The following is a 27,600-nucleotide window of genomic DNA, read 5'->3' on the forward strand; positions in this document are numbered from 1 at the left end:
TACAAGTTGAACTTTCTTTTATTTGCTACTCACTGACCCTAAATGTGTTAATTAACACTTACTCCACCAATATTACCGTATATCCGTATAACATGTGTACCCCATTGTACTCCCTTTACCCTTGTTCAAAATAACGAACTTGTAACAACGTATGCATCGATTAAGCTCCACTAAAATGCAGTGTCCCACAAATATAGAATACAACTGGCTATAAGCTAAAAATCCACTCCTATTAAAGATACGATATTTCAAGCATAGAAAAATTCAACATAGCAAAAAGCACCTTGTCTACAATATTTCTTTAAGTTATTTGAACTTGTGTACACTTTTCCTGGTTAGTTCTTGCAACGATGTGTACTCTTTCTTAAACAAGTGCACTGACTATACAAGGTATACAGTGTATTAATTTGAGTTTGACAGTATTCCAAACCGCTTTGCACCTCAGTTTCGTTGTTCATTATTTGCATGACACCATGCATGTTCTGTTGTAGCATTCAGCATTCCTGCAGTTAATAAGAATTCCTGCAGTTAATAAAAATATAATTGCCATGCTTGTGAAATCTCCACCATGCATAAAACTATGAAACTTGAATAAAATACAAGTACATGTATATAGAACAACTTAGATTCTCCGTAATACATACGGATTATAACAACCGGCCAAAGACGTTCATTTTGGTGGTAAATAAAGTCATGAATAGTAAATGTGATTTTCGTGATTAAAAAAAAGACTTTACAAGCATCAAACAACATAGCCATTACTAAAGCAACTGAATAGATTTTATAACCGGCCATACATTTTGGGTAGCATCCACTACCTTTTGTCAGTGACTGAGCAAGATCTGTAGTCAAACAAAGTATTTTTAAAAAATAACTATGAATTGATCTGTAAACTGGTTAAATATCAATTCATAGCTTTCAAGATCACTTTCACATATCCCCATACAAGCACATAAAGTGAATGGCTACAAAATTATTTATACTGGCTTTTCTACAGATTCTGACACTAAAAACATCAGTGCATGTCTTTAAACATTTTCTTTTACAATACAACAAATGTGTTTGTAATACTGTCTCTTGAAATACTTAGCCTGGAGTCCAGCTTTGTTAAGCTTTTGACCGCTTCCAACGTTGCTAGCCACCAACAAGACTTGTTGGCGGCTAACAAGACTTGTTGGCTGCTAGCGATGTGGGCGGACAAATGCAATCAAGGCTGGACTCTAGGCTACGAAATACCAGCTGCTCTTAAAATCTTCTTTAGATATAGTTTTCTTTCTGTGACTTTTTACTGACAGTATATTACATATTGTATGGTCTTTGGCCCTCAAACACTTATGTGTTGTTCCCTTGGTCTGAGGTATTGTTGTTTTCTAAATGTTTCAGATGATCATGTCTTTGTGGGTTGACAGTACATGTTTGTATTTGTAAACTACTGACAGTGTCATTATTAGCAAGGCAACACAATGAGGTTACAATGAACATTTGTCACTGGGTAATTACGTATTGCTAATTACTTTTGTGATACTAGTACCTTCAAAGTTATAGATCTAGATGTAGTAGAGATCTAAAGTCCTTTTCCCCTCATATTTCAAGTTTTCTAACTTTAGCACTTACAATTTCAGTCTTTACGGAACATATACCATCACCACTGAGCCTACAACACAAGAGCCATTCCCTGCACTACACACAGTTCACTATACCATTTGTCTGCATAACACTATTTCCAAAACACAAATATACCATCCTTCACCATGACTGGACCAAATTTTCCACCGTCAGTACTGGACTGCTCTTTCCACCAACCCATCGTTCACAATCCTTAACGCAGCACACATATTTTCATCCTCCATTCTAAGGATCTGGCAAGAATTCCTGACAGTAAACATATGATAGGAAGGGAACCCTTTTAGTATCTTCTTTAGCTTTCCCCCTCTTCTACAACTGATGATCTAGTAGGTTTCATCCTATTCAGCATCAACACTCTCTTCTTCCTGTGATATCTGGGTTGTGCCTTCTTTTTTCTCTTCTTCATTCTCTTGATCTCCTGCCAATGCCTGAGACTCTGCAGAGGTTGTTTTATCTTCCACAGGCAACTGTGACTCTGTACTCTCTCTGTGTTCTTCATCCTCTTTAGACTTTTGGTCCTCTCTTGCTTCCTCTTCTTTCTGGGTCACCTCTGATGCTACTTCTAGGTCAGATTTACTATTTTTCTTCATCTGAACTTCCTCCTTTCCTTGCTCTATCACTCCCTCTGTTTTCTCACTTGTAGTAGCGATGCTTTGTTCTTGATTGTCGTCAGCGTTTGCTGTTGGTCCTGAATCTAACTTGGCGAGTACGTTTGTTGCCTCCTCTTTGCCCTGCTCTATCCTTCCCTCATGCCTCTCCATTTCTGTGACGTTTTCTTCCCGGTTGTCTTCGGTGTTTACCGTTGGCTCTGCGTCGACCTGGTTGAGAATGTCCGCCTCGCTGGCGGTGTCCGCGCTGCTTGTCGAGGTGCTGCTGCTGCTACTGCTGGAGCGCCGCTGCTTGTCGAATGTCAGGGCGTCAATGGCCTCTTCCAACTGTGGAGGCTTTGTGATCTGTTAGGGGCAAGAAATGAAATGAAGAAATTAGTTGAATAGACGGCGTCATAAATCAGTGATGATCATAAAGTTATCTTGCACTGAAAAATTGTTTGTTGCTTTTGCATAAGCAGTAAACTACTTTTCAACTGGAACACACCAGTTGTGTACAGTTTAAGGTAAATTAGCTGCATAAGGCCACACCAATTTAATTTCTTGGTGAACATTGGAAAATCAACATGAAAACAAAATCTCTGAGGAAAGTTTGTACTTTGGAGAACACAGTTTCAGGGAGTGAACAAGGTCAGGTGCAAGTTTTCACCCCAGCCTTCTGTTTTAATGATGTCCTTTTGCTAAAATGAAAAAATAAAAAATCTGTTAACCAAGAAATCAAATTGGTGTGGCCTAAGATAGGACTGTAAGAGGTTTGATCCATTCACTCCTTACTCTTTTCAATAAGTGGGTGAGATTTTAAACGTGCTTGATGTGTGGCTCTCCTCAAACACGTGACCTCCAGCTTTACGTCCCAGGCGAGAGAACATCCCAAATCTTGGTAGTCATTTTCATCTTTCCCAAGGGCACAACATTGGTATCCGCCAGGGAATCGCATCCACGGCCTTTATATTCTAACGGTTAGTCAACAGCCCTAACCACAACACTACGGTACCCAGAGAGTATCATAAAATATTGGGCAAGCACACTGTTTAAGAGTTAGTGCATAAGCTAAAAGCAAGTTTGAAACAAAGATAATTGAAAACAAATAGAATTCATTCTAGTTCTATCGTATCATGTTAAGTACCTAAATGAAATCTACAAGTCTTTATTCGCCCATGAGGCACTGAGTTCACTGTCATGTCTAGCCCCACAGGAAGCATACGTGGAGAAGCTCCATTCTGATTCAGTTCACACACACATATACCTTGTAGGATTGGATTATGAATTCAAACAAAAAGATACCAGAAAACACTGCAGAGTGTTACACACAAAGGGCTTAAGCTTGATGGGCAACAGGAGAATTGGGAAGGATATGCAGTATTCGAGGAATCAAATAGCTTTCACAGAGCCTTTAAAGCTTAGAGCAGTAGAGGGGGATGATCGATGCAATAATTCCCCTTCAAGCCGTGCCTTCTACCTGTGGACAATTACAGCAAAAGTGCAGATAATGGACACAAATCCCTGCAGGAAATACTGTCATTCTTGAAATTTTTATGGTGGTTTAATGTTCATAGTTTTTGCGGTGATGCCTTCACAGTGAACTTAAAACCACTGTTACAGCATGAGTTTGTGTGTGCAGACTGTATAGAACTTTCGTGAATGTAAAACCACCACTCCATTTTCTCCCTACTGCGAAATCATCTCACTGCAAATTTAAAGGAAATTACAGTACTGTTAAGCTACACGTATGTTTCAATCATGAATTCAAATATGAAGCACCATGGGGCTATGGATAGTGTTGAAATATCATTGAATAATTTCTTCTTAAAGTTTTTGACACTGATTTTTTTCTTTTCTATTCTTTTATACAATGTAGAGTGCAAGACTTTAATAGTGGTTGATTTTCTGGCTATGAAACAGAAAAGAAGCAAATGTCAGCAGCCTTTCTGTGACCTCAACTTGCAAAATATCCATGGCCATAAAGACGCCCCAGAAGCTTTTTCTGAACATAAAAAAGGTTACAACTGCTAAATCATGCAAGGTTTTTGTGAAAGTTCCATTTTGGCCCTTTTGATTGTGAGTACCATTACACCTGACCGTTACCTCACCAGGGGGCAGTCTCAAAGGTTCAAATCATCATTTCTTTTCTGCAAAGGTGATGTGCTTGTTGGTAAGATCTAGACTGTTTTATTACATTGCATCCCCTTACATTGCACAATTGTGAGTGAAAACAGTATCATTTCTTGTCTGTCTGTTATTTCCGACACAAAGAATTGGACAAAGAACAATGTAAAGATCTTGGACTCATAACCTGATTATATTATACCACATGACCTGTCACGTCTAACCTTCGCACATCTAACAGCGTAGGTAAGGAAATGGCACATGAACTTCTGAAACCCTCCCCAGCTCTCCAACCATTAGGGCTAAACAAGCCTAAACAAGATTGTCCCAAGTACAAATGCACACAGCCCTCTGGGACCCATTTGATTCTTATCTGGTAGATTTCCCCATTGCTCCCTCCGGTTTACGACCGGGTGAAATGGCTTGTAGTGCCATCAAACATCATCGTTCCATCATATTGTTGATATCCAAAATGTACTGTAAAGCTTTAGCGGCAGTCCCCGGCCATCTATGGGTAGATATGATGGCTGACATTGTCAAAGGCCCCGTTTTTTTTTCTGTATCTAAATTGTTGCCATCTATCCTTGGTATCATTACTGTTTCTGAAGTGGTGAAACTTTAAGCTTTTGTTCTACACAGTGGCTAGGAAGAGTAATGTTAAGTTTTTCACTACGGTCCTGAAAAAATTCCTGAAAAAAAAGGACGGTAGGTATTACGATTCTCTTTGCTTTCAACCAGCCTTTTGACTGCATCTCCATATTGCTATATCTCTCATAATAGGGCTGTCTCCAGAATCCGTCCCTCCGTCCCTGGGTGGAAATTTTCATGTGGGATGGAAAAAAATTTAACCCCGTACGTCAAAAAATTTGAACTTCATGACATGGAATCTATAAAAACATATTTTCCTAACCTTGAAATGACAGATTTGACATCAAAAAATAACAATAAGAGCTCCCAAAACAATGCTACATTTACAACATAATAAGAAACATTTACTGGCCCCAAATATTTACTTAAGCCCCAAATATAACCAAATTCACAGGGCAGAATTATGCCTGTAAAACTCCTCCCTGTTAAGACGTTCTAGCCGGAGGCATATTCATTACTGCCAGCTTAAGACAAGATCCAATTTCTTAGATTAGATCTTTTGTCTTGAGGGGAAGGTTGCAGATGGGATGAGACTCAGATAACATCTTCAGCAATTCTCCCAAGTCGTCTGGGGCTTATTTCTTCAGATTCGCAGCATAGATAACACAAACTTCCCTCTTAACTTTTATTACGGCTTCAAGGTTACCAGCAAAGCATTGTATAGCTTTATGGAACACACCATGAGCAATATTTTCAAATACATATCTTATCTAATAAGGTTTTGGCCACAGCAAGCAAATTTCATGGATGACATCCATATATATGCATTAGGAAAAATTGAATTTGGTTTTTGCCGGAAAAAAAGACAGAAAAAGTATCCTTCCTTTCTGGCAGTGGTCAGCATAATAAGGAAATATCGAACATGGAAAAGTATGTCCGATGAATATGAGTGTACTGAAGTGGAACTAGTGCAGTAGCCTAGAGTGTAGTTGTAGTGAGACAAGGCTATAGCTACCGCACTATTGTCACTAATTCTGCATCTTTAGATCTTGAAACAGAAATAAAAGACTTGTTTACTGATACACATGTACCATGTTTCATAATCATTTCTTGCTATATATAATGTTTATGGTTTCTAATTAACAAATTTAGACATTTTGAGTCTTTTACCCATCTTGTTTTTTTTCACGCTCAAGCATGAGATTCGGAGTCTATAGATGATATATCATTCATAAAGTTTATTTGCTGTGATCTTATATAAATGAAAGTTTAACATGAGGTAGCAAACACATAAGGTATCTTTCATGAAAACACAAAGTTTTGTAGTGTGTCCCCTAATGTCAACACCTTGAACTCTTCTTCTACAAAGCTTTCATCATAAAACTTTCCTAAAAAGAAAAGCATATTGCTTGAAGCGACATGCCAGCCCTGAAAATGCAAGTTGCATTTTATCACCCTTAAAAGGTACAAGACAATATCGCATAGAAATATATCGTACAATATCTTTATGACATTTACAACTTGTACAAGGCAGGTACCATCCTTAGAGAGTTGTAAAAGTTTTATCAGATGCACCTTTTCATTGCTATAGTGCCTCCTGTCCATAAACTGAATCTTGCTCTACTGATAAGCGAATCTGGAAATGATGTCAGTGTTCTGAGACACCATGCAAAGTACAATGTAGTAAAAGTTACAAACCAAGCAAAGAAAAGACATGCTTCAATTCTACAAACTTGGACACTTTTTGCTGTATTATGAGGTAAAGGTAATTCATAGCCTTTTTTAAACCGTAGATGCCGTGGGTTGAACCTGATGCAAAGAGAAAAAGGGGACGACCGAACCTGACACTTAAGAAAGTCTTGGAGGAGGAGGTTGGGTTAAAGGACTACAACCTGCTAGCCGCCATGCTTGATAGAAATGCATGGTTAGACATTGTGAATGGCACCTCGTATGAGGACGACCTGAACTGAACTGAACTGTGTCTAGGAACCGGTATTTGAAGGCTGAGCCCATCCCTCTCCTTCCACCATTTTTTTCATCCCCAACTGAAGTAAGGGACCCATTTTTACACCTAGCTGGAGTGAGGAAAGTCGTGTCAACTGCCTTTCCCAAGGACACAACTAGGCAGTAATGCCAGGAATCAAACCTGTGACCTCTGGATCTCGTGTCCGCTAGCATAGCCATTCGCCCATTTGACGACACCAAGTTTATCATGATTGTACATTGACAGTTTTGTACAAAATGAAGATATTGTTATCTCATAGCTTCCAGGTAGCAGTTTTATATAACAGTCCTGCATGGTATTATAGTGATTCATGATTTATGAAAAAATTTCTTCAAGTTTGAAAACCCTCTTGGTGCACATCAAACCATGTAGACTGACTAGTGTATGACTAGCTTTTGGCAAAAGCGCTGAAAGCAAATTCAGCCTGGTGCAAGCAGTAAAATACGGTGAACTGTAACTTCAATATGTGGAAGAAATTCACAACTCTGTAGAGCGTTATCTTTTATGACATCTTTTATGACCAATCACTGCCGAAAAGCAGCTCTTTTGATACCATCTCTGAGACTAACATGCTGTGATGGATGAAATATACAGCCCTGTCCTTGAAACTATCAACATTGGAAACACTAACAATATGAAATGCAATAAGGACATTAATGATTAAAGGAGGGATCATCAATCACTACAATTATCCTGATATTGAAGACAGGTTTGATTCCATATATACTCCAACTTGCACTTGACAATTGCATTTTCCAGACTTGAAACTTTTTGAATGTATATTTTCTTTGTGCAAAAACACAAACAGGCAGACCAAAACAATACCTCCCTGTGAAGCAGTAGCTTCTTCCATTGACCCCATGACCTGGAATGTCTGTCATGTCTGATATATGCCTACATGTAGTTCTACCACCTCTGAACTCTACTTCCTGTCACTCCTGCAAGTCTGATAATTTGCAGTGACTTTTCCCACTCACTCCCTGCCTTCCGACAGTGCATTCAGTTAAAAGGAAAGGAAAAGGAAAGTGTTCTTGAACCAGTTTAGCTCAAATGAACTCAATGAACAGATGAGCTAATCTTCCACTGGTCATAACAGGAAGAGAGGCTATATACAGACTATTTACAGGTTCATTGTACCGGGGAAATTCCCCTAGCTCTTTTAGACAAGCACAAGGAACAGTGGACCACGGCTTAACGCCCCGTCCTAAGGACTGCGACCTTTTCCGGTAGCCTGCATGTCAGGTGAACGACACAGCCGGGATCGAACCCGGGGCTCCTAGTTCCAGAGGCAAGATCGCTAACCATTGGACTACGCATGCTACAAAGATAGCTACAAAGACACAAGAACATAAACATCCAGACACACGAAAACAAAATTCTCTATACACGGAGGCAATTATGCAGATCACAAATTATCTTCAACCCGCTTCTCCATAATAATCACTCTTTTTAGTGCCTAAAGATTGGCCAGGTCAAAAACATCCATGCATTGACGTAATCTGATTTTGTGACAAAAACGTCTGCATATCTTTACGACTTTCCACCATCAGAAATAGCTGTAACTGCAAGAGCGTTGAGTGTGCAATGATATACAGTCACGTAACCTTGTTAGCAAACTCCCAAGTGGTACAGGAAATCTTAGAACTTAAATGAAATATAATCTAAAACCTACGATTACACCACTCTAATTTTCAGGTTCTCGGATTTAAGAACACAGTGAATATTGTCAGTTTTCCTTCTAGCCCACTGTTTTCATCTTGAATGTTCTCTTGAATCTAATTTAGATGGAGAATTCTGCAGATGACTTGCAGAGTTCTGAAGATGGTTTTCAGAATTCTGCAGAACTGACCAAGACCCCAGGGACCTATCGATTTTACCCACGTAATTGGTAACGTATACTAAGTCATATTCTACGATGTTATGTTTTTTTCTCAAACTATGACACTATAATGAAACTTTTCCGGATTTAGAGTGTTGTTCCAGATTTAAAGTGATGCCTGTTTGATGTGTTTTTGCTAAACAAATGTCTGAGAACCAACTTGAAGGAAATAAATTCATTTCATCGCCAAGAGACAATTCAACTGGCTGTTTATACAGTATATAATAAACATCATATTCCTGTGATATTTGAATCCTGTAAGTCAGTTAACTAAAAGTGATATTGTTGTTTGTAATTCTGTCTCTTCATGCCAAATGTGTAACTCTGTCCTCATGTCACCTGTAAGCCCGTTATCACACTTCAGTTGGGTCATGTGGCGCAACGGCAGAGCGTTCGGCTCAGAACCAAGAGGTCCCGAGTTCGAATCCTGTCATGTCACCGATCTTGTGCCCTTGGGAAAGGCACTTTACACAACTTTCCTCACTCCACCCAGGTGTAACCATTATGGGTACCTGACTTTGGTTGGGGAAGATCGTATTGAGGTCACCTGGTGGCCGCCCAGACCCTTGCGACAGTTCCACATAATGCAAGTGTGGTTAAGATAAAATTATGTATAATATGTTGTGTATTGTGTGAAACCTGTAAACCCTGCATCAATTCAGTAGTAGAAAGGTTACCATTGCGGGTAATTTCTGAACAATAAAAACCAATAAAAAAGTTCACTGACAGGAGTGTGCCACGCCACTGGAAATAAATAAACTGCACTGAAACTGAACCATCATTAAAATACATGTTCTTATCACCAAGATGTAAGCTTCAATATTGTAACAGTCCAGGGAATATCATGATATCAGTTGGAGCCTTATCTGTAAGCACAGAAGAATGAATTATGTGTTTTCGGTGTTATCACTTAGTCTACAACCGTGTGGCATATATACGACTTCTCAACGTGTCACTGCTAGTATCTTCCCTATCGCCAAACTGAAGCTAAGTTTGGACAATATTCAGGCAGGGCTTGAAATAGTTTTTCTGCATACCAAGTTGTGAAGGACACGGGCTTAAACAGTCGGGAAGCAGAGGCTAGGGCAAGGGACAGGACTGCTTGGAGGATCCTCCTTGAAAGCAAGGGGCCAGTTTCTGGCCTGAGCACATAGGCAGGTAGGCATACCTTGCACTGGTGCAGGAAACATTTGAAATCACCTACATGTACACCAGACAAATTTTGCGTCACAACTCAGATTTTAGGAAGTACACCGTTTTGATGTATCACATTAAGAACAGTATTACTTTATAACACTCAGTTCCAAGAATATTCATCAATCAGTGACTTTAGAAAAGGTAACGACATACGCACCTCCAAGTTTTTGATGTCTACTGTACATCTTGATCATGGAGTGACCTAGTCTCGCGAGAACACGAGACTAGGATGAGACTTTATAACAGTATTATTATAACACCAGAATTTCTGATGCATCTGTTTGTGTTGTGGGCTGAGGGATTTGATACCCTCTCTTCAACAAATATCAATTTCTTTTAAACCTGTCACATTTGGAGCCTACAGCACGTATCTCTGTGGGCTGTGCCTTAAACTACGCCAAATTTAGCGAAATACTTTCGCAAAGTGGCACAAACCAGCGTGAAACTTTGCCAATCTGCGCCAATTTGTCACCTGCAATGGCTGCAATAGGCTAGCCTCCATTGTAGGCTTCTCCCGCGGCAATTTTTCAACTTATTGGGGCCAGATTATAGGAGTCCATATCTGCTTGGAGACCGTATCTGCGTGGAGACTGTATCTGCTTGGGATCCTGTAACCGCCATGGGAGAAGCCTGTAACAGAGGCTAGCAAAATGTTGCAAAGTGTCGCTACCACTGCAAATTTCTTCTTGGTGAATTCTAATGATTGTACATTTGGTTCTTAAGTTAGCGACATCATATGCAGGTGGCATTTCCTGCCCCAATAGAGATGTGTGCGGTTTTAGATAACAGATACATGAAAAATGTAAGGCTTAGCATTGCACGCTTTAAATCATGTTACGCAAACCTTTCTGTTAGATTTATCTATTCTATCTCCTGGTTTGACTGTTGTACGTGCAGACAGGATGTTTAACTAGCCCGGAGCTCTAACAAAGGGCTAAGCCTTGCTGATATGCTTATTAAAGCTACAGAAAATTGTACATTCAAAGCACTGAGCTTGTTGGAACAGTCAACTATCCATCAGAAATATCTGGCAACAAGAACTGGTACAGTCAAACCTTTAGTAGTGGATCGTATGAATTCTGTAACATTCATTATGTTTCTTTAATAGTTAAGTGGATCGTATGAATTCCTCAAAATTTGTATGTGTTCCGTAAAACTCATATGAATTCTGTGAAATTCATAAAAATACTTTTTATAGGCACACCTGAGTCTGGTAGAAGGGACATTAGGGCTTTAGACTTTAAAGTATAAGTCAGCAAGAAGTTATCTTCGAAATCTTTACGAAAGCTTACTTTGAAAGTAACTTTCATCCCAGATGACAATTCAAGTAAGCCTTTATTACGCTGTGTTCAACCAATTGTCATTTGTCTGGACTCGCATGATGGATAATAATGTATCTCCAGCAAGCTTACAGGTTTGTTTGGAGATGGCTCAACCTGATAGGCTTGGGAGATAATGGAACAAAACACTTCAGGGTTGGGGGAAACTGTTTTCCCGTAGGCCCTCGACGAGAGAGAAGATCGAATACAGATACAGGATATCGTTCTCTGACTCAGAGACTGATGAGTGGGTGGAGAAGATAGAGATCATGAGAAGCACAATTTGTATACTGTGCAGCTCACTTTTAAAATACACTACAGTAACTATGGTTCAGGTAATGATTCAAGTCATCTACCCTGATGTAAATGTTTTTGCAAAACTTTGAAATCCATACTTAAGAATGATTTTATTCAAAATATCTATAGTGTTGATGTCATACAGTTAATAAGCCTTTAACTAGCTTTGTTCGAAATGCAAGTAGAATGAAACATGTATTATTTGCTAACATCACACAATGTTTAATCAACTCCCGTTAGGACTCTTTCAACATTTTGGTACCTTGTTTTTTGACACATTTTTTTGGCACACCCATTCAGATTTGCTATGAAAAAAGTTAAGCTGGCAAAGTTGGGCAAAGTTTGTACTTTTATAGACTCTCGACATTTATTTATTTTAATTGTTGCTTAGAAACAGAACTTCTGTTATATCAATAGGCAATGATCATATAATGCTATTATGGAGACTTTGGATGCACCACTTTACTTGATATGACAACTTTTTTGGCCTAGGCCTGCAAAGGATTAAAATGCTATCAAAAAAGTCAACTTGACAAAGTTTGCAAAGTTATTCATCATATCAATGACATTATGAAGACTTTTCAGACTTTGCTTTACTTGATATGAAAAGGCCTGCTGTACAATTCGTTATGAGCTCTGGTCAGCTCTGTTGGGCCCTATCCGTCCATGCAGTCTGAATACGTGGATCAACGTTGCCAGATGTTGTAGCTGATACAAGCCACCAAGGATCCCGGCTGCAGTGCATTAGCATCAGACATCTACATCCAGTCGATACCATAAAATTCTTTACCAATGATCACAATCACAGGTAGCTGTCAAAGCTGAAGACAGAGTTTTCCTTAAGAGCAGTTCAATCGACTGGGGCAATTGTCTACAAAATGTGATCGAATTACTGTCATGATACCACGTTGGGATGCATTAAATTTCGCTTCATGTTCTGATAAATCTAACCTGTCTGTGCACAGATGATTATTTCAGCATCAATATTTGATCTAAATGCTCCCCTCTACAATCATTAAGCACTACATTTTGATAGAGAAGAACAAGTAATGGATGTTAAGTGTGAAGGGATTGATCTAAAAAGTAGAAGAGAATATCAGCGGCAGTATTTCAAAATCCTATCCATATACAGCCCATTTAAACCATAATCACACACTATACATGTCATGATCATCAGCGACATTCTTTTGCACCAAAACATGGACATGCAAGTGTATGCAGACCTCGCATAACCCACATACAGCAGCTGTGTGACGATGCAGGCTGCAATTTAGAAGAACTGCCAAGAGCAATGGAGGACAGGGAGGACTGGAGGAGGAGGGTGCCGACAGTCTCTCACAACAAGATGATGATGATGAGGGATGTGTACTGGTACTGCAAAAATCATTTAGGCACAGCTCCAAAATACTGGAACAAGAAGCTGAATAGATGTACACTCGACATGTATATCACTTCTTGACTTATTCAGTCACTAAAAAAGTGTTACTCCTTCTGCAAAGATAAAAATTTAGCTCAAAAGCATTAGGTTCTCTGCATGAGTCTTAATATTGAATATTCTCTGTTTTTTCATGTTTTTATCATCTTTGAAGACCACAGATAACCTAAATGATTTGTCAAATAGTTCAGGTACTAATTAATAAACCTCTGCACCTGTAACTGATGTTATGTCTTGATAGTACAGTAGAAACTAAGTGTTCTAATGTAAGTCAAAAACTTAGTCAAGACTTGAGATTCATAAAAAACAGTACATCAAGTCATAAAACAAAACGAAAAAAAATGTTCATTGTCTTCATGACAAATTTGCATCAAAGAAATTATACCTGTAGTAAAACTTTATGAACTATAACGGTTGTAATTATCACAAGAAATCAGTGACTCTGTTCCCAAACACAGGCCATAAGCATGGGTCGTTAATCGGCCCAAACAGCGAGGAGATTTGTGGAAGATTTATAGCGATATCTACTGGTGATTATTACAGTCTTTATATGACTATACGTCTTGATTGGTCCATGGAGATACATTTATTATGAGTTTGTGATGATGATTTGGGCTGATAGCAGACACGCTGCAAGGTGTGCAGCGAACCGTTTAGTCATGGTAAATTCATGAAGCTTCATCCCCAAAATAAAGCCTTTTTAAGGTGGCAAGGTGATTTTGTGGTTAGGCTTGTTGACTTGGAATCTGACTAGGTTTGAATCCCTGGCAGGCCTCGGTGTTGTGCCCTTGGAAAATGAACCAGGTCCTATTTCCTCACTTAATTCAATCACAGGTGAACCCTTAGCTAATCAGTGAGGGACGTCTTCTTGGATGCAAAGCTGGAGACTCCGTGTTTGAGGGAGAATCACACCTCAAGCACATCTAAAGAACCCACCACACTTATTCCTGTGAAATGAAAAGTTAAACCACATCTGAACAATACTTCCTGTCACTCCCCCGAAAGTCTGACCTCATCTTCTTACTCTCTTCTTGCCATTCTACTGGCAATGTATTCAAATTACAAACACACATTGTCAAGAACACAATCATTCAGACGCAGATATTTTCATAATTAATATTGTTTTGGAGTTTTAGAAATGTGTTTATTCTGTGTTATATATTTGTTTTGATTACTGTGCCTGTGTCATGAGCGTCTGTATTTTTTTGTAGGATGATTGAAAGAGAAGAACATGGAAAAAAAAAACATTCAGACACACACAAAAAAAAACCTCAGTACAAAAAAAAAAAAGTTAAGACAAACCTCGAACGGCTCACTGACACCGATGATGCAGTCATAGTGTGTGCTCCAGTAGCAGAGCAGGTAAACGCCCGGCTCGTCAGGCATGTAGGGAGGCTCAAACAACACCAGGCAGCCTCTCTTGCCCTTCCCAAAGCCTGCAGAATCCCCCCAAACGTAAGTGTGGTAGTCCTTGGGGTGGCAGAAACCCACCTAAAGAAAAGCGAGGGGGGCATGAGCATTTATTAAGTCACAAATAGAAAAGTTCCTGTATCATTGTATGACAAAAATATTCAGTGTTACAGTAATGCTTAAAAGGGTTCTATTGATCATGACTTACGTGTATTGAGTAGTTCGTTCTTTGATTTTGAGATTTGGGTATAGCTGGGCATAACACCAATCTTCAATCTTTTATTCAGATTATCAGAATGATATAATAAAGTTTTGAGTTTCTCTCTGATTCTAAGTCTAAGTCTAATACATTTTCGCCACTGGCTCCCAGAAGGCAACAGACATGCATCTATATAGCAGGAAGGAAATTAAAGGCAGGAAATGAGATTCTCTATTCTGGGACCTTCTTGAGACCTTTGACCTAACTTCCTGTCAGTGTCAAAGGTCCTCTACATCCTTAGGATATGGAAACCAGCCACTCTACTGCATCCAAATAGTCACGGACACACAAGCAAACAAACAAACAAACAGACACATCTCTGTACACAGACTGGGGTAAATCTAAATGGCTGGAAATGACATGAGATTGCCCACCTTGTACAGCCCTATCCAGTCCCAGCCACTAGTGGGGATGTCCATCACGACAGAGTAGGAGGCGACACCCTTGTAGCCACACATCCAGTTCCTGACCGGTTCAAACCGCACCAGGGGCTGGTTTTTGTTCAGGTCCACCTGAAATTAGAAAGACAATTTGGTATTTTTATTGCAATTGAGCAATTCAACTGTTGAATAATCTATTGCGAAGCTTGAAACTTTCGTGGTGGTTTTATTTTTGCCATGACTCCACTACATATTTAGGACACGGCAAATGGTCATGGTGATAACTTAATAATGAGTACAGAATTACAATCAGAATCTGATGTAACAATGTGGTATCCTATAATCTAGATAATTATCTACAATGTATGGAAAATGACAAGACTTGTGTATCTTTATTAACTTCTTGCTTCTCAAGATGGCACTAAATGTAAGGACTGGGCGACTGCATAATGTAATACAATTGATTTATCTCATTACATTTGTTATATGATTATGAATTGTTCTGTGCTCATTTTCAAATATCAAACCTCGGAAACCTATCTTTTATGCAATTCAAAATTAAAGACATTCCTTTCATTGTTGCATAAAGTACATGTACAGTCCACAATATTCTAATGTTTGTCTCCTTTAAAGAAGTACTCATCCAGCTTTTACCCTAGTTCAAGGCCAGGTCAAAGGTGCATGCATCATTGATAAGGATGGATGTTTCAGCCCAGTTTGACCTTCCAGATTAGAAATATAACGCCCTTTATCTTTCCCCACGGATGCTCCATTTTAAATCAGCGTCCGGGGTCGAGGGTGGGTCACCAGGTTCACACGGCCATCGCAAAGGGTCATATAATTTTATAACACTTTCAATTGCAGACAGAAAAACAGGCTTTCACTCGGTATATACAGTTAGGTGTTATGTAATGCAATTTTTTCTCACAATAACACTGATTTGTATATACGGTAGGTGTTATGTAATGCAATTTTTTCTCACAATAACACTGATTTGAATATATGCCATTGGATGACATTCTCTGTGACCCAAAAACCAATGCAAGTGTGCAAAGAAAAATAAAGCTACCTTCATTATGAAATCTAAGTGGTCAGGAAGGTTGAACAAATGACTAAGCTCACAAGAGCATGGTAAACTTCTTATATCTCTGACTTTGGAATTGACTTTGCCATTCTACATAGCATCTGTTTTCTGATATTTGTGTGAAATTTATGGCACACATATTGCTCATTTTGCAGCTATGTATGATTTGTAGTATGGTCAAAAACTTTCTTTCTAAGGCCACGCCAATTCAATTTCTTGGTTAACAGATTCCTTTAGCACAAGGATATCATTAAAACAGAAGGCTGGGGTGAAAACTTGCACCTGACCCTGTTCACTCCCTGAAACTGTGAGCACCAAAGTACAAACTTTCCTCTGAGATTCTGTCTTCATGTTGATTTTCCAATCTAGTATTTTTTTTAAAAATCCGTTAACCAAGAAATTAAATTGGTATGGCCTAAATGGACGAAAATTTATGCACACATGGTTGTCATCAATATTATATACACGGTCTAATAATGGCCACAATTATATATATTTACAGTCTATATGTACCAGGACTATAAAACAGAGGATTCATTCGTATCAAGGGCATGGGGAGATGAGATTACAGTTACTGTAGCGTTTTACTGACAGTAAAAACTTACGGTTGAAGTCTAATATAGGGGCTGTAGCCTGTAGGGGTAATGAATTTTACTTGACGGTGTCTTTGGGTTCCTCTCCAAGCAGAGGTTTGGCTCCGACTTGTTTTTGACGTGATTTTAGGCATTTTTGTCACGTTTTCTTTTTTGTCCCACAATTGCTTGGTGACATAAAGGAAACAGCACGAAATAGAAAGACCAACAGAAATGAGGCCAATTTTGCATCTACATGGAGACTAGTCTAGGGCCTGGGATGATGGAAAGCAGAGCCCATCTCTCTCTTATGCTGCTAACTAGTCTCTACCAGACTAACTACGCCGGCTATAGGAAGAATATTTGCCAGGGTTTCACTTGCAGGCTCCGGGCGAAATGTGATCTTCACCGTGGACTGATTCTACTGGGTAATTATTCCCTTTTCTGCCATATTCTATGATCCATGCACTCGTAGGACGGCCTGGTAGAGACTAGCTGCTAACATCCCTTTCCACTAGAAGCTGTGAGCACTGAGAGACCAAAGATTTTGCAAGTTGCTCAACGGATTTCATAGATAATGAATGAATCTTTTTACGTTTTGTATGCTTTGTCGCCCTTTAAATCATTCTAATTTTTATGCCATATTCTAACCATAAATCAAGGGTCACATAGTTCAGATTTTAGTTGCTCGACCCTAGCTCTGCTCTGAGTGAACCATTGCCATCTAGTAGAAAGGGGGCCTGACCGAAACTAATTACACTGTACTTATTTTCGCCATACCAATTTAATTTCTTGGTTAACGGATTTCTTTTTAATTGTAGCAACAACAAAAAATCATGAAAACAGAAGGCTGGGTTGAAAACTTGCACCCGACCCTGTTCACTCCCTGAAATTGTGTGCACCAAAGTACAAACTTTCCTGTGAGATTATGTTTTCCTGTTGATTTTCCAATCTAGCATATTTTTCAAAATTCTGTTTACCAAGAAATTAAAATGGTGTGGCCTAAGTGGTAAATTTCATGTGAAGTGCCTTGAATTTTCCAAGTGCGAGACATATGCATCAGAAAAAACATTGGGATTCAAACTCAGGACATCTAGATCTAGATTTACATGACATTTGTACAAGTATGCCATTAGGGATATGTTAATGTCCTAAAATCAGCATCAGATGATTAATCTAACTAAAAGGACAATACCTTCAGGAACAAAAAAGAATTGTTATTGTTGTGCCCTGATAAAAGCTTCAAGATCTTAATATGATCTTAAGTTTCCAGGTAAATTTCTCATACTAATGACAGTTGACTACAAACTACTCTCAGCCTTTGCAAATTGCTATTGTTGTGCCCTGATAAAAGCTTCAAGATAAATGAAAATAAGTTTCCTGGTAACATTCTCATAGTTAATGTATATCATGACAGTTTATTTCTTTCAAATTGATATTGTACTCAGCTTTTGCAAATACGTACCATAAAGCTTTCTGACTTATACTATTTCCAAAGCTTTTATCACAGCTGTTATACAGAAGTAACCGTTGACGACAATAGCAGATTCGCTAGCTCACGGAGTGCATTTACCGCATTCCCAGAGCAATACAGAAGAGCAATATGTTGTAAGACTTGTCTAGTCACTGGATGCATCACAACCATCAAAACTCTCAAAGTGGCAATTTTGGGAATTCAAATGGGAGGGTTCCTAAAAACACTGCACATCATGTTGACAAGGTTAATAAAAGAAATACAACATAACTGTGTGCCATGTAGCAGAGGGGCTATCATAGAGCGTGCTGAGTTGAATACTTCATTTTGTGAAGCACTCTGCAGGCATGATGCAATATATATAGTTTCAGCTACTCGTTTGTATCGACTGTTAGGCCAAAAAAAAACAATGTTGTGTTTCTCAGTGGTTACCCGACTGCTGACCCTAGCAAAAACCTGCAGACCCTAGGCCACACCATTTTAATTTCTTGGTTAACAGAATTTTTTTAAAATGCTGGATTGGAAAATCAACATGAAAACAGAATCTCAAAGGAAAGTTTGACGTACTTTGTTGCACACAATTTCAGGGAGTGAACAGGGTCAGGTGCAAGTTTTCACCCCAGCCTTCTGTTTTCATGATTTTTTTGGTGCTAAAATCTAAAAAAAAAATCTGTTAACCAAGAAATCAAATTGGTGTGGCCCAAGCCTTTTTTGGGTCGACCGCTGGCAAGCGACACCAAGTTTTCAGTCTAGCATCTGAGTGATATAATTCAATACAGACTTTTGAGGCTGTTGTTAGGGGCAGGGGGTTGTTCAAGGTGTGTCTCAAAGGGATTGGATTGGAAGGTGGAGCCCATCCTCTCCTTCCACTGCCTTTAACGTCCCCAACCAAAGTCAGGTATATGTGCGTAGCCGACTCCCTTCATACAATTCACCCTATTTGGCTAATTATTATTTTCCAAGCAGTCCAGGGGACCTGGTGGAGGCTATTTTAGACCTGGATTAAGTGAGGAAATTCGTGTAAACTGCCTTTCCCAGGACACAATGTCTAGCCAAGAATGCAAGGAATCAAACCAGTGACCTATTGGTCTCATGTCCGCTAGCCTCAAGCCACTAGGCCATTTATCTTAAATCTAACGCCACAAAGTTTCAGGATCCTTCCTCAAATCGTTTAAAGATTGAAGTCTATTGAACTTTCCAAATAAAGCAGCATTTCTTTTATCTTCAGAATCTATAACGAGGCTCAGATGAATTATGGCAATGTACTCCAGTAACCCCCAGTCATAAACACAGCAGTTCCAATTTAGCAAACTATACATCTTCCACTAATAAATGTGCCATCCTCGTTTTACATAACACTACATCAAATCTAGGTATCATTAATCAGTCATCAAATATATATATATTCTATACAACATAATTCGATACAGATAAGACTACTCAAAGGTTTAAGCCACACAAATGCAATATATTATGAGTCACATTAATATAATTATCTACTGTAGATCTACCTCCTCAGGAGTTTTCTTGAGTTTCATTTGCAAGTTCTTGCCTGAGTGCTAATTGTAACATGAAACAATGCGTTGAAAAAGTATACAGACAATGCAAGTTAACAATGGTGACAAGTGGAACAGATGACAATTCTAACAACTGCTACGGAATACAATCTACGCTTTATTGGTTTGAATTCTTTTTTTGAAACTTCTTTTAATCTATCTTTATTATTACCAATAGAACAGCATTTCTGAATCGATCATTTTGGAAGCTTTGAACTTCAGTATTCTTACTAAATGTTCTAATGAAAATAAAGTATTGAACAGATTTTTGTAAAGACTCAAACTTCATGTCTGACAAACATAACACTATAAGTCGCAGGATACTAGCAGTTAGAACAGCAGTCTAAAATTTGCTATGTCTAAAATTTATTGTAGTATTTCAGTTTCTTAAATTAGTATCTATGGGAAGTTGATTTTGCTGCTATAATGAGAATGAAATACTTCGTACATTGATGAAAAATATCTTAAGTGACACAAACATGACAAAATAAGTCATACCTACCAGCAGCCATCTTATAACAGTTGCTGCACTTTAGTAATTTTTAGTATCCGTAGGGAGCTCATATTTGTCATAATGGGAATAAAGTACTGCGTGCACTGGTGAAAACAATCAAATTCTAACTCACACAAATATGAAAAATACAATTCATATCATGAAAAATACAATACATTCACACATAGACAAATTTTCAGTCACACAATGACAATTTTTCTTTTATTTCTTAACAATATCATTCAAAATAATCTACTGGCAGACATTTTACTGTTGGTGTACTTTAGACGATTTCAGTATCCATGGGGATTCTTATAATGGGAATAAAGTACTGCATGAACTGATGAAGAAAATCAAATTCTAAGTTGCACAAATATAACAATATAAGTCATATCATTATATCTACTGGTAGCCATTTTACTGTTGCTGTGTTTCAGTCATTTCTGTATCTATGGGGAGTCCATCTTAGTTATAATGGAAATTTCATGTAAGGGTGCATACGCAATCCATCAACCGTAACAACTTTTCCCCCAATCTTCCAATCCCGCTTCCTAAAAGATTTCTCCATCAATCAAAAATTCCATGCCGGCTTACGCACCCTCCCCGCGGAGCTGACAGTCAGCGTAATAACTCAAAACTTGGGAAGACATCTCCTTCTCAATAAAGACGTTTCTAATATACATGTATTCTGCCAGCATACAGATTAATGTGTGTGACAGGACTCTAGTTTGTTTGTTCCTTTATTTGTTTAGACCCTTGTAGTGTGCCTATAGTAGCACACATATATATAGGGTGGTAAATTTCCTTGCTGTTTCAGTAGCAGGGTAACTTTTTACAGGGAGGAGATACTATCCCCTTTGAAATGCTGAAGGCATCTCCTTGAATGTAGTACTCCCTATTTTACATCCTTTCCAAAAGAAAAGTGCATCTCCAACCAAGATGTCCTGACCTAGGATTGAATAGGGGTCTCTTTTAGGATACCGACTCGGAGTAATACATGAATGAGACTTTTAAGGCACATGAGTGAAAAACAACCTATAGGGCATCACTTTTCAGCCTTAGCCTCCTGTGCAGGCCTCCTATAACGCGCGACATATATATTGGGGGAGGGGGGAGCTCTTATGCCGGCAAGGGAGTTGTGCAGCCGAGGGAGTTGTATAGCCGAGACGTCCCTCGGCTATACAACTCCCTCGGCTGCACAACTCCCTTGCCGGCATAAGAGCTCCCCCCTACCCCAATATATATGTCGCGCGTTATAGGAGGCCTGCACAGGAGGCTATTTCAGCCTTACAAAAGTGGGGTCGTGTGGCGTAACAGCAGCCTGAGGGTGTTTGGCCCAGAACCCAGAGGTCCTGGGTTCGAACCCTGTCATGTCACCGATCTTGTGCCCTTGGGAAATGCACTTTACACGACATTCCTCACCCCATACAGGTGTACGGGTAAACGGGTAAATGGGTACCTGACTTCGGCGAGGTAAAAGGCAGCGAAAAGAGAGAGATAGAGAGAGGGAGAGAGAGAGAGAGAGAGAGAGAGAGAGAGAGAGAGAGAGGGGGGGGAGAGAGAGAGAGAGAGAGAGAGAGAGAGAGAGAGAGAGAGAGAGAGAAATGGGTTATTCAATATAAAAGATGGTCTCCACCTTCCAATACCATGCCCTAGACACAGTGAATAATAACCCAACTGCCTCTATACAGCCTCATAAAGGACTACATTTACCTTTACCTTAACCTTTACAAAAATGGACCCAAAAATCTTTTCAAAGGCATATTTCCTAAAAAAAACACTTGTCAGTGATGCATTATATTGATCACATAGAACGATAAATTATAACCTGAAACCAGTATAGATTCCTGTCAACAAAGCAGAGAACACTCTTCTATCACAACAGCTGATGGACCTGAGAACACACCAATTGATTGGCAATTTCTGTCGATACCCCCTAAGTGACAGTGAAGGATAGCATAGGTAACAGAACCTGATCAAACCAACATTTACCCGATAGAGTTACTCATGAAATGGATGCTTACACCTACACGGTTCGATATCATACATTTTCTGTGAGGGCCTTCACATTTGCCGACTACGTATACGATCAAAAACTGAGAGCAATTTTTTTCTGCAGTATTTCAGATGGGACTTTTGGGCCCTCCTACATGTAAATAGACTAAAAGGAAAATCCCGTTCCCATCTTTTATCATAATATTACATAAAGACTCGAGGTAGCAACGCATAGCAAGCAAATCTCAAAGCCTAACTCAAGTGCACATCAACTGTGAGCATTCCTGCGATAGTCATCCATGTCTAACAAAATTTAGCACCCTTGTTAGCATAACTTCTTTGCTACAAATTGCAGTATTTCAGGTGGGACTTTTGGTCCTCCTAAATAGACTAACAGGAAAATCCCGTTCCCATATTTCATCATAATATATCTTAGAAAGCAAGCAAATCTCAAAGCTTAAATCAAGTGCACATGCATCAACTGTGAGTATTCCTGACATAGTCATCCTTATATATAACTTGTACAAAATTCAGCATAACTTCTTTTCTAAAAATTGCAGTACTTCAGGTGGGACTTTCGGGCCCTCCTAGATATACTAAAATGAAAATCCATTTCCCATCTTTAATCAAGATGACAGGCTATAATGATCATGATATACAGAGGTAGCAACGCAAAGCAGCTCAAATCTCAAAGCTTAAGTCAAGTGCACAGATGGTGTCTTAAGAATCATGTCAAGGCCAAATAATTGAGCATCCTTATAAGGAAGATACCTGGCAGCCTGGGGATATTACTCTCCTACATCACGATATTCCCAAGAATCCAAGGACGACCCTAAATCATTTATGGACTGCTGAAAGAACCGAGTCTGACATTTTGACAGGACGTCATTCATCATTAGGGTTCTCCCCAACCAACTGTTTACCTAAAGCTGACAAAATTTATGTCTGTTATTATGAATATCATATTAAGTTACTTTGAATTGATCTACATCATCAAGATGACTGCTATTCATATTTATATGAATTATTGTTGACTACCGGTACTTGAATTGGTGTCCTGTTGTCTACTTGTTATTGAAGCTTAGTTTCTATATTTCTCTTTATTTGAGACTAAGTTGAAATACAAATGTAATTGTATCCTATCTTACCACCTGTTTACCTATAAGGCTGTCCAAATCTATTTCAATCTGATGTATGAAATTTATGTTATTTTGCTTTGATCTGCACTAATTGTTACTTTCAAATCTTTGATGATTACTTGTTACTAAGATTGTCGAAATTGAGACAAATTTGATCTTAGACTATCATAATTCTTGAATGTATCTTATTATTAGTACAAATATGTTTGGGTTCTTCCTCCAACTTGAAGGCACATTGAAAACAACCAATAGCAGATATAGGTGAGCACAAGTGTGGTTTCCTGTGGCATAATGGTTAGAGTGTTTGGCCCAGAATCAAGAGGTTTTATATGGGTTCAAATCCCTGACATGCCCCAATGTTGTGCCCTGAAAGGCTTTTTACACAATGTCATAATTTTCCTCGCTTCACTCAGGTGAGAATGAGTACTAGTACCTTAGCCTTGGGACATCCCTCAGATAGGATTCACAAAAATGCCTTGGGTTCCTTCTGGTGTGAGTGGTTCAAAACTTAGAATTGAATGAACTTTTGATAAGTGTGGCTCCCCTCAAACATGGGACCTACATTAACCCTCAAACCACCGTATGGGGTCAAAACTGACCCCAGGCGTACATCAACATGTGTCATTTTGACATTTCGAGTCGAAAACAAAATTCCTTCTATGAGTTTGTTTGTATATATGTCTTATAACTTCTCACAAGTTTTTACTGAGATTGGCTCATTGTTGATTAAGTTATCGCAGAAAGTTTACGCATGGTCCAGTGGGGTCAAAACTGACCCCAGCAAAATGTGCACTCATATTCCCTATTGTTTGATACTTGTCATCTAGAAACATGTATGATAAGGGTTATTATGATCATAGTGTCAAAATATAATTTTGTAGAAACATTAAAAAAACAATTTTTTTAAATGTACGTAAAGATTAATGACGTTGCGACGTATTATGACGTCATTTATGTGATTTTATTGACGAAAACCAACAAATTGGGTATTTCCGTATAATTCAAAGGTACGTGATAAAACTTATTAAATAGAAATTTTGTATGATAAATCATGATGTATCCAAAGACGTTATTTGTAGATGACAATAGGAACGACGTCAAAATGACGTCATAGAAATTATATTCATATCAAGTTACACTAGCGAAATACGCCATCTTGGTTCCGCCATCTTGAATTATTTTAAATGCATTTTTTCATCATATAACCTAATATCACAATGAAAATGGCCCAAAACGATTATACTAAGACTGTTTCTGTTTGAATAAACATGGTAATGATGAAATTTGGGGTAAAATAGCCGGTTACAGCTAATCTAATTATATCGTCCGCCATTTTAGATTTTGACCGATGACGTAATCAAATATGCATAAATTATGAATATTAAATCATACAAGTGATAGTGAATTATATTGGTTGGTATTGATGTAAGAAAATAAATGCAATTTAAAAAGACAGCCCTAGAATTACATTGTAAAATCCAAAATTAGCGACTTTTTCCAAATATAGCTCTTAAAAATCGGTTTCCATAGCAACATGAAAACATTGATCAGATATTTCATTAAATTCAAATTGTTGCCAACGAAATTTTAGCAAAGGTGACCAAGTTTGGTTGTTCTAGCGTAAGCTATTCAGATACTATATGACATCAAGTGTTGGCGCAGGCCTCAAAAGAGCCCGCTTGTCTGAATATAGCGTTAGTTGCAAAAGACGATGTTCCCTATTTTTGCATAAATTATGATAATGAGCAAAAATTCTTCACATCTAATCATGTCAAACTGTCCCTTATAGATTACTTAAACTATACGTATATACAAACCACAAAAATAGGCACCAATAAAGCTATATTTGTAGAAAACATTGTGGGGTCAGTTTTGACCCCATACGGTAAGATTCGTCGTAAAAAAGCTAGGGTTAACATGTATCAGACACATCCCTAACTGAAGCAGACGGTGCACACAACTGCAGTATAGATGGTGGTTAACAATAACACAGAGCCTTGCTTTTCTTCACATTTAGCAAAGTCGCAAATTTCTAAATCCTTTTTCAGCAGATTTGGTACTTTGCTTCATTTCTGTTTAATCTATATATTCTACAGTATATGTTTTGCTACGCGTTCTGTGATGTGTTATGTGTCTGTCACGACACCAGCAATAGTTGTCTGTGTCCCACATGTATTGTATCGTCACAATTCTAATAAAATCAAAATCAAATCTAATCAAATTGCAGACAGTTATTTCAAACCCTGTCAGCGTACAAAATAGGCCATCGTGTCCCACCCTACACAGGAGCGACACAATTCGGTGTCATCTCCCGCGGGAACCCACCACATTATCTCAATCGTCGCTCCCTTGACTAAGGTGACACCCCGGCTAAATTGCCCAGTCTGCATTATTGATACAGGGGAGCTTCTTGATCCAAACCCTCTCGGAATAAAGTTTCCTGTAAGTGGAACGGAGCCGATCTCTATTCCGAGAAGTTTCTGGTTAGGCCACAACAATTCATTTCCTTGGTTTCTAATTTTTAGCAAAAATTCATCTAAACAAGATAAGATCTGAAAATTTGGATATCAAGGTAAAGACTCAAGCTTTATATTGAAATTACTTTTCAACACTTCTTTTTATTCCGAGAACCACATAGATTGGTTTAAATTGTCAACTGTGAGTAGAACAGAGCCAATCCATATATTCCAAGAAGTTTCTGGTTAGGCCAAGGCAATTTATTTCCCTAGTTCTCTGACATTTTTTAGCTAAAATTCATCAAGAGAACAAGATAAAATCTGACTAATCTCTATGGTAAATAAAGAATAAATAAATAAATCACAATATAAAATACAGCGAAGATGCCCTTTTTCACAGCAAAAGTGAATGTGATTTCATAGTCACAATAGTTCATGTTTACTAGGTTTCTTTTGTCTAGTCTCTTCCATTCAGGGAGAGCACACCTGTGTGTATTATTGATAATTTAGAGCGGCTTGAGTCAGTCACTTTCAAATTGATTTAACGGCTGACTGGGTTGACATACATAAAGGCGGGTTACATCCAACAGCGACATTGTTAGTGTGACCTGTTTTACAACAGGAAGACAGATCCATCATTATGTCTACACCACAGTGGGTTGGACGGCATGGCCTGGAGTCACACTTGGGGCATGAATTTATCACCAAGCCATACCAATTTGATATCCTGATTCTTGGATTTTTTAAAACAATAGTGTGTATAAACATAATACATAACAACAGAGTCAGAGGGAAAAGTCTATACATTGGCCCAGATGTCTCTGTTCGTTCATTCAGACCCTTCTACATTGTAGTACCTAATATTGGGCAGAAAGCTTTCTTGCTGATTCAGTAGCAGGGTATATTTCTACAGGGAGGAACTTGAATTGATCACTAAGCCACATTAATTCAATTTCTTGAATTTTATATAATAGTGCTGAAAATAAATTTAAACATAAGATCACAGGCGAGCAAGTAAATTTTATGGATGAGATCAGCACGCACTCATTTTTGCCTGATTTAAAAAAAAAAGAGTTGAGCATACCCTTAAAGTATACATTATTATGATAAAAAAGGCTAGTTAAGAATGCTTCATTATTGCTTAAAGTGAAAGCTAACAGTAATTAAAAACTGAGTTAAATTTGCTCAATGAGGATCACAAATATCCCTTAACGTTAGGTAATTGTATTTTGCAATCAAAGAACTTTGCAACTTGATAAGCAATTATCAAAAATACAATTACCTGAAATTAATAATCAATAATTGAATCTTTTCAAAGTTACAGAATATGAATCTTAATACTGTACTGTAACAATAACTGTACTCAAGCTGTACATGTTTGTGGTAATTCAATTCTTGATAAGGAGAAAAAGCAGTGTTCGCGGTGGTTTTAAGAGTGTGACAGCACTACATTCTATAGTCACATACTGTACAATAATGAAAACATTGGCGGTTTTAAGTCTGCAAAAACCGGAAACAGAAAAACACAGCAAAATTTTAAGAATTACAGTACTGGGTACTGTGCCTCCACTTCTAATGGTAAGAAATGGGGAATATCTGTTAGTAAATGGTTTTAATGGCCTAAGATTCCCACTCAATGAACAATTGTGTTGCAACTAATTGCATGAAGGTACATGTACTGTCTAAGTAAGACATGTACCGTAGCCCTAGAGCCACATATAT

At 38.4% G+C, this 27,600-nt stretch overlaps 1 protein-coding gene across 1 annotated transcript in view; it reads right to left on the reverse strand.

Annotated features, from left to right (window-relative positions):
• Positions 1–27,600, reverse strand: part of LOC136445852 (inositol polyphosphate 5-phosphatase K-like) — a 46,511-nt gene continuing 18,911 nt past the window's right edge. The window contains exons 10-12 of the mRNA XM_066444081.1: positions 15,104–15,241; positions 14,363–14,551; positions 1–2,579 (exon numbers count right to left, since the gene is read on the reverse strand). Of these exons, the coding sequence (XP_066300178.1) occupies positions 1,965–2,579; positions 14,363–14,551; positions 15,104–15,241 (942 nt within the window). The 3' untranslated portion in view covers positions 1–1,964. The remainder of the gene's footprint in view (positions 2,580–14,362; positions 14,552–15,103; positions 15,242–27,600) is intronic.

The sequence above is a fragment of the Branchiostoma lanceolatum genome, chromosome 1 (assembly GCF_035083965.1).
Source record: "Branchiostoma lanceolatum isolate klBraLanc5 chromosome 1, klBraLanc5.hap2, whole genome shotgun sequence".
Classification (NCBI taxonomy): domain Eukaryota; kingdom Metazoa; phylum Chordata; class Leptocardii; order Amphioxiformes; family Branchiostomatidae; genus Branchiostoma; species Branchiostoma lanceolatum.